This window comes from Lepisma saccharinum, chromosome 4, assembly GCF_977018435.1.
Source record: "Lepisma saccharinum chromosome 4, izLepSacc3.1, whole genome shotgun sequence".
NCBI lineage: Eukaryota > Metazoa > Arthropoda > Insecta > Zygentoma > Lepismatidae > Lepisma > Lepisma saccharinum.
Genome location: NC_139232.1, coordinates 45,840,845 through 45,854,005, shown reverse-complemented (window position 1 = coordinate 45,854,005; position 13,161 = coordinate 45,840,845). Strand labels below are relative to the sequence as shown.

The window sequence follows — 13,161 nt, the reverse complement described above, 5'->3', positions numbered from 1 at the left end:
TAACCAACCAAAGGTTGGGTATACATCCCCAATACATACAGGCAGCACTCCACTCCAACCAAAGTACAAGGCCAATTCAATTCAGGTAGAATTAATAGGAATAGACATTCCCAGATATGTTAAGATTAACAGAAATTAGGCCTAATTAGTAAAAGTATGATATAACATCGAAATATTAAGTAATTAATAAGCCCCAGACCAAAATTCATTGGTTATCAAAAAAACAACCTTTTGTTTTTAGGTAGAATTCAGAGAGCACATGTTATTTTTCATGCAAATTTTTTATTAATACAGATATTTTCAGGATAACATTTGTGCAAGCACAAATTAACTTGCTTTCCCTGAAAATAACTCCAAGTCACAATTATATGTGCAAACAAACCACAAAAACATCAAAAAATCGATGTTTTTGGACAAAAGACAATCGGTCTCACAGCACCAGAGCCATCTGGTGAGAGTCAGTGGAACTAGCCCTGACTAGACTGCCATCTATTGGGCTTCTCAAGGTACTTGATTAAGGCAAGTAACACAAAGTGCTGTGAACCAATCAGATGGCCTCATGGGCGTGGCTACCAGACAATGAGTCTGAGATAGCTTTTAACATGAGAGGAAGCCATCTTGATTTCACTCTGTGTGAATAGTTGGTACAGTTAACATCGCTCCAAGTTTTGGGCCAGAGTAGGCCAGTGGAGAGAGGACAATGGAATAGCCATTTGTGTTCCAACATGTGAAGTATCTATTAAAAGGTTGGAAATAGTCCTGTAGTGTATAATATGGACGAATTACAGCACTTGAAGTGCCATAAAGTGCATGGAACCAATATCCATGAAAATTCGGAAATTTTCAAAACCACATGGTGAGGACAATGAGCCTCCAGGAAACCATGATGCTTTGTATCCAAAGACATCCACGATTATTCGGCCCATCCTTTGTGATATAGCTCCCTGAAACAGTTCATTTGCAAGCCAATACCCATATGTCTTAATATACCGCTATATTTTTAGTGCAGACCCACAAAAATCCCCCATTTATAGTTGGAGTGACAAGTGTGTGCAACAAGGCCCAGGTGTGGTAAGGTGAATGCAGAATATGTAAGTACCATGTTTTTGTTACCCATTTTGTTGGTTTCCTATGTAAGAACAAACCTATAAGTTTGTGCAGTGCTTGTATATAGTTAAATGTGATATTTCCCAGAATATTAAATGTGTCTTTCCAACATCTTGATCTATCAATTCATATTTGGGCGGGTAAGTCCGGGAAGCGTACCTCTCGCTCCGGAATAACTAGGCTGAAAGTCCCTATGATAAACCAGCAATCATTCCTCGGAATGGATGCTGGTCTACTGGGGACATCCTCCATGTTAATGGTCACTGGAGGACAGCGTAGAGCTGCACGGGGATGGGTGCGTCCAGGTTGCACAGCAGAGTAGTTTCGTAGGTTCAATCAAGCCCAGAGTGGGTGAGTAGGTTAGGTTAACCTATCCTATTGTTCGGCAACGTAACCTGGAGGCACGTATCCCTGGACCAGCCGCGTAGACGAAGCCATTCGACTCCCGAATATATCGTCTGTCCTTTGTCTCGCTCGCAAACGCGGATCGCAACCTGTGAAAAAATAATAAACTACCGGCTCTACAAATTTATCTCTCCATATATAAATACAGCACAACACAGCTTCTTACCAGGCAGCTCCTGCTTAACCAACTTAAGCATTTTATTGTCTGACGCTATCAATCTATATCTGAAAATTCTCAACTAGATGCAATATATCTGGATTTTTCGAAAGCTTTTGACTCTATAAACTACAATTTCCTGCTTCATAAATTATCCCACCGTTTCAATATTCATGGAAACTTTCTCTCTCTGCTCAAGCACTACCTCCAAAACAAACAACAAAAAGTTGTTCTTTCCGGAATCTCTTCTCATCAAGCTGTATCTTCTGGTGTACCTCAAGGCAGTGTTCTTGGAACTCTTCTCTTCATACTGTACCTTGATGATCTTCCAGAATATCTTTCCGATTCATGCAAAAACCTTCTCTTGTTCGCTGACGATTGCAAAATCTCAGATTTCAGTGACATGACACTTCTGCAAAAAAGTGGTGTGAATTATGGAACTTAAAACTCAACCCTCAAGAATATACCATGATGACCTTCTCCTTAATGAAAAACACATTTAATACTAAATATTTCATAAAAAATAATTGTGTTCAAAGAGTTGCCGCACAAAAGGACCTGGGCATCATATTTGACGAGAAACTTTCCTTTTCTGAGCACATGTCTGCAGTCACAAGGGGTTCAATGCGTATGCTGGGTCTTCTTTATCGTTTCATGGAAATGAACAACTTGACTGCCCTCAGCACCTTTTACAAATCTTTTGTGTCACCTAAAATTGAATACTGTTCTCCGATCTTGTCTATGGCATGCCCCTCAAATTTAGATAGACTAAATTCCATCCTAAATTTCTTCCTGGCCATTGTTCGACACCGAATTCCATCCACAAAACACTTGCAAAAGTCCATCCTCCTTCAAATGTTAAATATCCAAACTCCTCAAGAGAGACATAGACTGGCTGACCATAATATATTTCTACATAAAATAGTGAATGGCAACATCAGAAGTGACCGCCTTCTTCAGGAAATTCACTTTCGTGTGCCTGCCCGTTCAACAAGAAGCACTCAACTTTTTGCTTCTGAGAAGCCGAGATTGTACCTCATCCAGCGCTCTGTTCCATAGACTGCCCAGTGAATATAATAATCTAGGAAGCCAAATATACATTTTTGTAAGTGTGGACCATTTTAGAAGAAAGTTAACTAAAAGTATACAAATATAAACTTTAGGCTAAAAGATTAAAAATCAGCAACTTACGTGTGTGAGTATGAGATTTTTCGTACTACGTTTCGGAGGTTACACTACCTCCTTCTTCAGGTTGAAACGATGTTATTCAGACACCTGACATGGTGCCTCGTCGTGAAAGTGAAGGTTAAGGATTTAGGTTAAAAAGTTGCATGAAGGACACTTTCTAAAAAAGAATATAAATTACACATCTAAAACCGCGCAATACTATAAAAAACAAAAGAACGTCCAAGGCTGAAGTCGGCGAACTGCCGACCAGTGCTCGGGGTAGGCGAATGCACGGTGTCAGCCCATACCGGGGAAAGAAAACTTCCCCTCCTCATTCCTTCCAAACTGGGGCTCGGGAGTCACCAATCCAAGGAGAAGTCGACTTCCACCTCGGCGGCTTTCCTAACCTCAGGAGTAACACGGAAGCCCATCTCGTCCCTATTCACTGCGGCTTTATCCCATTTTTTAAAGAAATTAACCCAGCCGTCTTCTAAATTCCCATCGTCCCTATTAAGTTTGTTCCAATTTTTCGCGCATATATAGGCAGCTTCATATACGTTTCTGTCTAATTTATTGTTAACCTCCCTAATAACTTCCCTTTTAGCAATCTTATGTCGGTTAGCCAATATGTGTTCAGATAATCCTGTTTTGGGTATGCCCTCCTTTACGTCCTTATCATGCTCTCCCCACCTAACTTGCATACTTCTCCCGGTCTGTCCCACATATTCCTTTCCGCATTCACACACTATCCTGTACACTCCCTTCCGCTCTTCAGGGTTATTGCGCCTATCCCCTCTCCCTTTCTTATAGGACGTAAAGTGCTTTTCAATACTCCGGGGTGCTCTTACCCCACATTTTATTCCGTAACCCCTCACGGACTTTTCAATTTTCTCTGAGACCCCCTTAAAATACGGGATCCCGACAAAATATGTGTTCTTTTCACCGTTTCCTATCTCAGTTTTTTCCTCCTCTCTGTCATTTTGCGATGTTTCTTGTCTAACAATCCTTTTGGCTTTCCTAGCTACTTTTTCCAGGTCGCGGATAGTGTACCCATTCTTTACCCCCACCTTCCTTATCCATTCCCCTTCTTTCTCTTTCTCGTCATTGCACAGTCTTTCGGCGCGAATGAAAAAGTTAAGAAAAACATTTAATTTAGTCCTATTCGAATGTTGGGATCTCTTATGGAGGTACAGCTCTCCAGCCAACGGTTTATGGAAGACCCCGGTTACGATCCGTTGTCCGGTTTTAGTAAGGCACAAGTCAAGAAAGTGGATCTTTCCGTTGGCCATATCTTCCCTAGTAAACCCAATTCTGGGGTCCTGCTTCCCCAATTGGTCGAAAATGCTGTCAAGTTTGATTTCATTCCCTATGATGAGGATGTCATCTACGTATCTCCCATAATACTTTACCTCCCCCCTCCCCCCTACATGCTCCATAGCGGCTTTTTCGACGTAGTGCATGAAGATGTTGGCCACAAGGCCAGAGATGGGATTGCCCATGGCCAACCCTTCTTTTTGTCGGAAGATTTTATCGTTAACGTAGAAGTAATTGTACCCCGTAATGAGAAAAAACCACCGGACATACTCCCAGGCGACCAAGATTTCAACGTTTTGGTCAATCAACCATCTATACAAACAATCTCCAGCTTTGTCCCGGGGGACACTGGGGTACAGATTAATAACGTCGAAACTACAGATTACGTCCCGTTCTCCTATGGTGAGTTTCTCAATAGTTTCTTTGACCATAAGAGAGTTTTTGACGCTATACGGAGTGTCCATATTCATTTTTCCCATCCTCTTAATCATTTCTTTAGCTAAACCATATCCTGGATGTGCATACATGGGGATGATGGGTCTGAGGGGTATCCCCTCCTTATGGGTCTTAGGTATCCCAAAGGCCGTAGGAATATTCCCTTCCTTAACCCCCTTAAGTAATTTCTTTTTTTCCGCGCTTCCCAAGGTAAAACTGGTTTCAATGCCTTTTCTGATTTCTCGTTTGATTTTATTAATGGGGTTAACTTTGATTTCTTCGTAGTCATTACTTCTAAAGCTATCTTCCAACTTACTATGGTATTCCTCTTTCCCGATAATAACCATCTTGTTTTCCTTATCCGATCTAACCAAATACACGTCACTTTGTTTAACCCATTTTTTCACATTACGAAGACTCCCCCTAAGCTTACTTTCCGTTTTCCCCTTTGGTGCCCTATGATTGGTAACGGGTGTGCCTTGTTCCCTTATATTTATGTGCATTTGTTCATCTATAATGTCACGAATTTTTACCCTGACGTTAGATTTATCTTCTTTTTCGTCTAATTTTCCCACTATTTTCTCCGCCGCTATGACGAATTCCTCTTTTTCGAAGTTTTCATCCCTAATGGCAAACTTATGCCCCATTTTCATAATCTCCGCTAAGGCCTTAGGGGGTTGAAGTTTTGTTAGATTTAAAATATTGGCTTTATTTTCATCCTCTTTTCTGTCCCTATTCTCTCCCTCCTTAACTCCCTCGTTAATTCCCAATTTAATTAATTTCCTCCTAATTGTTTCGATATCTCTTACTTTCGCCTGTTCGACTGTTCTAGAATGACGTTCCTCAATGCGCCCCCATGTTACCTGGTCTAATCGTCCTCCTATTTCCAAATGTAACCTGTAACATTCAGAGTTGAGCCTATCCACCTGTGCATAAGCCTCCCTTATGCATTTCCCCAGCATTCTAAACTGTATTTCCCTCTTTTGATCCAGCCCTTTAAAACTAAGGGGTTGGTAACCCCACTTTAAAAAACTCGGTAAAAAACCCTTCTTCCTACAATGCTTAAGGAAACCTATCCTGATTAGGGTCTTATTAAGCTTAATCCTCAACTTTTCAAATTTGCGCACTTTCCTCCCCGTATCGGAGATCAATAACATACTGATAATGTGCGAATTACTCACAATTAAATATAAACTTTAGGCTAAAAGATTAAAAATCAGCAACTTACGTGTGTGAGTATGAGATTTTTCGTACTACGTTTCGGAGGTTACACTACCTCCATCTTCAGGTTGAAACGATGTTATTCAGACACCTGACATGGTGCCTCGTCGTGAAAGTGAAGGTTAAGGATTTAGGTTAAAAAGTTGCATGAAGGACACTTTCTAAAAAAGAATATAAATTACACATCTAAAACCGCGCAATACTATAAAAAACAAAAGAACGTCCAAGGCTGAAGTCGGCGAACTGCCGACCAGTGCTCGGGGTAGGGAAAGAGGAATACCATAGTAAGTTGGAAGATAGCTTTAGAAGTAATGACTACGAAGAAATCAAAGTTAACCCCATTAATAAAATCAAACGAGAAATCAGAAAAGGCATTGAAACCAGTTTTACCTTGGGAAGCGCGGGAAAAAAAGATATTACTTAAGGGGGTTAAGGAAGGGAATATTCCTACGGCCTTTGGGATACCTAAGACCCATAAGGAGGGGATACCCCTCAGACCCATCATCCCCATGTATGCACATCCAGGATATGGTTTAGCTAAAGAAATGATTAAGAGGATGGGAAAAATGAATATGGACACTCCGTATAGCGTCAAAAACTCTCTTATGGTCAAAGAAACTATTGAGAAACTCACCATAGGAGAACGGGACGTAATCTGTAGTTTCGACGTTATTAATCTGTACCCCAGTGTCCCCCGGGACAAAGCTGGAGATTGTTTGTATAGATGGTTGATTGACCAAAACGTTGAAATCTTGGTCGCCTGGGAGTATGTCCGGTGGTTTTTTCTCATTACGGGGTACAATTACTTCTACGTTAACGATAAAATCTTCCGACAAAAAGAAGGGTTGGCCATGGGCAATCCCATCTCTGGCCTTGTGGCCAACATCTTCATGCACTACGTCGAAAAAGCCGCTATGGAGCATGTAGGGGGGAGGGGGGAGGTAAAGTATTATGGGAGATACGTAGATGACATCCTCATCATAGGGAATGAAATCAAACTTGACAGCATTTTCGACCAATTGGGGAAGCAGGACCCCAGAATTGGGTTTACTAGGGAAGATATGGCCAACGGAAAGATCCACTTTCTTGACTTGTGCCTTACTAAAACCGGACAACGGATCGTAACCGGGGTCTTCCATAAACCGTTGGCTGGAGAGCTGTACCTCCATAAGAGATCCCAACATTCGAATAGGACTAAATTAAATGTTTTTCTTAACTTTTTCATTCGCGCCGAAAGACTGTGCAATGACGAGAAAGAGAAAGAAGGGGAATGGATAAGGAAGGTGGGGGTAAAGAATGGGTACACTATCCGCGACCTGGAAAAAGTAGCTAGGAAAGCCAAAAGGATTGTTAGACAAGAAACATCGCAAAATGACAGAGAGGAGGAAAAAACTGAGATAGGAAACGGTGAAAAGAACACATATTTTGTCGGGATCCCGTATTTTAAGGGGGTCTCAGAGAAAATTGAAAAGTCCGTGAGGGGTTACGGAATAAAATGTGGGGTAAGAGCGCCCCGGAGTATTGAAAAGCACTTTACGTCCTATAAGAAAGGGAGAGGGGATAGGCGCAATAACCCTGAAGAGCGGAAGGGAGTGTACAGGATAGTGTGTGAATGCGGAAAGGAATATGTGGGACAGACCGGGAGAAGTATGCAAGTTAGGTGGGGAGAGCATGATAAGGACGTAAAGGAGGGCATACCCAAAACAGGATTATCTGAACACATATTGGCTAACCGACATAAGATTGCTAAAAGGGAAGTTATTAGGGAGGTTAACAATAAATTAGACAGAAACGTATATGAAGCTGCCTATATATGCGCGAAAAATTGGAACAAACTTAATAGGGACGATGGGAATTTAGAAGACGGCTGGGTTAATTTCTTTAAAAAATGGGATAAAGCCGCAGTGAATAGGGACGAGATGGGCTTCCGTGTTACTCCTGAGGTTAGGAAAGCCGCCGAGGTGGAAGTCGACTTCTCCTTGGATTGGTGACTCCCGAGCCCCAGTTTGGAAGGAATGAGGAGGGGAAGTTTTCTTTCCCCGGTATGGGCTGACACCGTGCATTCGCCTACCCCGAGCACTGGTCGGCAGTTCGCCGACTTCAGCCTTGGACGTTCTTTTGTTTTTTATAGTATTGCGCGGTTTTAGATGTGTAATTTATATTCTTTTTTAGAAAGTGTCCTTCATGCAACTTTTTAACCTAAATCCTTAACCTTCACTTTCACGACGAGGCACCATGTCAGGTGTCTGAATAACATCGTTTCAACCTGAAGAAGGAGGTAGTGTAACCTCCGAAACGTAGTACGAAAAATCTCATACTCACACACGTAAGTTGCTGATTTTTAATCTTTTAGCCTAAAGTTTATATTTAATTGTGAGTAATTCGCACATTATCAGTATATAAAAGTATACAAGTCTCTTAACCACATGTAATTTTCCTATGTTATTATTTTTGTCCTTACGTTCTATAAATGCGTTCCAATATAAAATGGCTAACACTGTATTTGGAATCTTCTATTAAATAAATAAATATTAAGAAAATAAATTTTAGTATATGCTTGTATTTTAAATGAAAAATAAGTTTTGAAATTCATTAAATTTTAGCTTGCATGATTTTTTTTTGTGTGGAATAGTTTTCTCAACAAAGAATTTAATTGAAATTTGTGAATTTTCAGTGTAATATTATTTTGTTAGTGTACCTTTAATCATTACTAAGATACTAAACAGAAATTGTTGAAAAAATTACTTCGTTAAAAGTTCTTGTGAAGTTTACCACCATTAAATGCAAGATCTTATTAAAAGCCACAGTTCATGGAAGTTCCATAGAATATTTAAAAATATCTGTGCTTTAGCATGAGTATAATTGACTACTCCAAGCTGCGTGAGAAAGAGAGAAGAAATACCCTATCTGCTACTGAATTTGTAAAGGGGAGACAAATATATTTTCTTTAATTAAAATAGCAATACTGACCAGCTATGATAGAAAGGGATACAGAATAATGTGCTGTTGGTCTGTAAACATAATTTTTTTTTTATCTTTTTTATACGAATATATTATGATTCGAAATAACTTTTGAAAAAGCAAAACCTAAACTTATTTTGCCCATTGATATCAGTGACTCACTATCACCATCCACAGAAAGCTGTTGATTGACATTCAACAAAGATTTCTGCAAAGTTACGTGGAGTCATTATTAGAGGCACATAATTTTCGTAAATAAAAAAGAAAAATTTCGGTATAAAATGGGAGTCAATTTTTGAGTTCAAAATCAGTAAATAAAATAAAATTTCGATGTTATAGCAGTGAAAAATCAGATGAAAAGTTGTATATAAAAAGACACTTTGGTTTTAAAATTGTAATAATCCTAAATTGATTTAAAAACTACACTTATTACACAAAATTAATATTTTACTTCTAATAGCACATTTATGTAGTTATCAGATTATTAAGTTTATGTCTGTGTAAAAGAATCCAATTTTGCTTCTCCAATATTAACAGCAGAATTAATTACTTTTCCGTGAATTGCATAACTCTCAGGATAATTCAGACCTCAGAAGGTGCCACGTGGGTAAAAAAAAAACAACCAAATTTCGTGTTTAAGAGTTTATTTCGCATTTTGCAATACATTTCGCATTATTTCATAACAAAACATGGTAACAAAATGCAAAAACATGAAAAATTAACATTACAATGTGTTTTTTGACATTTCGTTTTTTCATAAAAAACAAAATATGCATGCCCCTAGTCATTATATATTATTGTAAGAACCGAATTTCATCCATGTTTGTGCCCGACCCTGTGGCCGAGCGGTTAGCACATCGCGCTGCGACGCCAAGGGTCCCGGGTTCGAATCCTGGTCGGGCTTGGTTGTTTGTGAATGTCCATTCATCAATTTCATCCTTTCATCACTCATCCTCATCTTCGCAAATTAGCCAAGAGGCACAAAACGCGAAGTAAAATAAACTAAATCAATCAATCAATCAATCAATCATCCATGTTTGTGTCATGAATTTAAGTAATTTTTTTGTGTTTCCATATTCTGACGTGGTTTCGTTAACAAGAATTTCAGACCAGAATTTAGCTCTAAGCCTCTAAGTCTGTTAGAGGCTGTGCACGAGTACATTTAAATTGAATTCAAAGTTCCTACTTGTCATTATTAGTTGTAAGAATTTGCTGTCTAATTTATGCATTGTTTCGTGAACGAAAAGAAAAAAAAAAGGATGTGGTAGCAAATTATGATACTGAAATAAAGTTCTCACTTATTTTTACGAAACTGGTTTGTAAGGAGTTCTATTAGTGGATATCGAAATTAATAGAACTCCTTAAGCAGTTTGAGATGAGTAGCACTAATTTTTGTATATTTTAAGGAAGAGTGAAAAAATTGCGTAATCACTTGGGAAAAGTTGGAGTTACGGATGCTGTATGTGTATCAAAAGATTTACTGCTCACATCAAGTTACGATCCTGATACTTGCCTTGGTTCTGTAAATAGTAAGTACATAATGCTTAGTAAGCTTATATGTTGTATGCTTGTTATCTCTAGACATCAGAATTTTGAAAATTTTATTCAAAACAGAATAGTAAATGATTCATGGCATATTGCTAATTATCAACATGACCTCTATTGGCTGCCTCAAAGTATTTTACAGACATCTTCAGGAAATAAGTATAAGTTAAAATGGAATTGTATTGTAAAAATTATTGAATGAATTTAATATTTTTGTTAAAACTGTGATGTGGCCAGGGATCAAAATTTGTTTTTTTAGTTCATTTTATGCTAATTGGGACTAGACGTACAGTTTAAAATGAGACCTGATTCACTGATATGCCTACTAGGGATCTTTTGTTTCAAGATAGTCAGGGATCAGATGTGGAACCTTGGAGTTGGCCTCAGTGTTCACCACACCACTTACATCTTCCTGTGTTTTGTCTATTTTTGGTTATAATTTCAGAGCTGAACTGATGCTGTCTTTGGTTCAGGTATATTGTAAGGTGTGCAAAATACTTGTGGAAATTATGGATGTTGTTCATAAAAATTCTTTGAAATGTAGTGCCAATTAATGAATCTAAAGATATTGTATATCAAACCTCTTATCAGTTTGACATGGTAAAGTTATTCTTACGATTTATAAGTTTAATTTACGGGCTTGTTCAGTTTAGTTGTTAGAAGTGGTGTAAACATTCATATTTGTTCAACTTTATCTTGTTTGCTGTGCTACTTGAAAATAAATAATGAATTGTTTTAAATTGAATGAATAGCAGTGGCATATTCTCTCATGTTATCTGTTTTATCACAGGTAAACCAACTTTTTTCGTATATATAGGAAGTGCCTGAAAATTTGTAGTTGTCGGACTTCTGTTTTTGTTTTACTTGTATGCCTGCACTGGTGTTTTATTTCTATTATATCTGATTAATATGTAATAAATATATACAATACATAAGAACTATTGTGGTAAACCAGGTCAGATGTGTCTGATGATATTAAATTTGAACGTAAGTTATTGAAACATATGAATATTTTTGTTTTAGTTCGTCACATTCCTTCTGAAAGGTATCAGTGTACAGTTTCAGACGAAGACACTGGTCGAATCCTTTCGTTAGCTGCCACAAAATCTCTTGAGACAGTGAAGTTCATAACTGGTGGAGAGGAGCTGAAAGTCTGGGTGCTTTTGCAGTGTCCTTTCAACAGAAAAGAGTGAGTTCATAATTATCATTACTATTTATTGAACACCCTTAACAAGGTCAAGAAAATATACACATTTCATGGATATTATATGACAGCATGATTTCCATTCCATTATAATTCGGCGTAAATTATTATATTCTATGACTATTTCCGCATACTGCATAATCCCATACTACGTAGTTCATACTGCATGGGACCACTTTCGCTCGCTCAAACTCGTTCTAGTCTCACAAGCTTGAGCGTACTGCATTCGTCACAGATTGACTGATATATTTCAGAGCCTAATAAGAAGCACAGTCAATCTAAAACCCATACATGGAAGGAAACCACTCTATGCAATTACAATTCTAAATCATAATTCCATATATTATTATGTAAGACTGAAATACAGTATACTGGGTGATTTTTTTAACCTGAATCATTTTAATATCTTGAAAAAAAATCATCCTACAAAAAAATGTTCCAAATAAAAAGTTGATAGTTTGGAGGGGGAAGTTTAGTGGTGCAACAAAAGAACACCCCCTCCCCCTCTTGTAGTTGGGGCGGGGAGCAACTTTGAAATTTCAAATAGAAACCCCTATTTTTTATTACAGATTCGGATTTTACGGGAAAAAATACATAAGTTTGTCTGAAACATTTTTTCGATTCGTGATAGATGGCGCTATAATCGATAAATTTTCATTTCTTGAATGTTTACACTTTAAAACCAATGTATTTCATTTCGCAATTAATTTAAATTCAAAAAATAAAACATTTTTGTTCCAGGACTTGAAATTGTTGTAAAACAAATAAATTTATTTTGAAAATACAAAATTACTCGACAATTCTTAGCTCTAGATATCTCGATGGCTAGTAAATTACATTCACTTCTCAATTACATTAATTGTTCAAAATGGTGACCTTCAACTTTAATACATTTATTGATCCGTGCTTCGAATGAATGTACACAACTCAAAAGTACCTCTGGTTCAATTATGGCACAAGCATTTTTGGTTCGCTCTATCATATTTTCACGAGTAGTTGGCAATTCTCGATACACTTTATCTTTTAGGTAGCCCCACAAAAAGAAATCTGGTGATCTGGCAGGCCAATTTACAGGACCATCTCTGCCGATCCATCGGCCATTGAAGTCACGGTCGAGTACTTCACGTGCTGCTCTCGAATAGTGCGCTGGACATCCATCCTGCTGAAACCACATGTTCTGTCTCAGTTCCAGGTTAAGATCTTCAAGTAATATTGGCAGTTCAATTTGAAGAATGTTGCGGTACTGTTGACCATTCAAATTGCCATCAATGAAGTAGGGACCGATGAGTTTGTCATCAATAATTCCACACCACACGTTTACAGTCCATGGACGCTGATGCTCAACTTGGCGCAGCCAGTGCGGATTTTACACTCCAGTAATGCATATTATGCCGACTGACCGTTCCGTGGTTTGTAAAAGATGACTCATCAGAGAACAATACCAGACGAAAGAAATCTGGGTTTATTTGTATTTGTTCACGTGCCCACTGACAAAACGTCACTCGATTTTGAAAATCATCGCCATGAAGTTCTTGATGCAATGACACATGATATGGATGATATTTATGACGCTGTAAAATCTTCAAAACACTGCTCTGGGACAATCCGGAATTTCGAGCTACTTCTCGCGAGCTGACATGAGGAT

At 38.3% G+C, this 13,161-nt stretch overlaps 1 protein-coding gene across 1 annotated transcript in view; it reads left to right on the top strand.

Annotated features, from left to right (window-relative positions):
* Positions 1–13,161, top strand: part of LOC145986439 (uncharacterized) — a 50,469-nt gene that overhangs the window by 29,607 nt on the left and 7,701 nt on the right. Inside the window, exons 7-8 of the mRNA XM_083120456.1 lie at positions 10,174–10,296; positions 11,336–11,501. Of these exons, the coding sequence (XP_082976582.1) occupies positions 10,174–10,296; positions 11,336–11,501 (289 nt within the window). The remainder of the gene's footprint in view (positions 1–10,173; positions 10,297–11,335; positions 11,502–13,161) is intronic.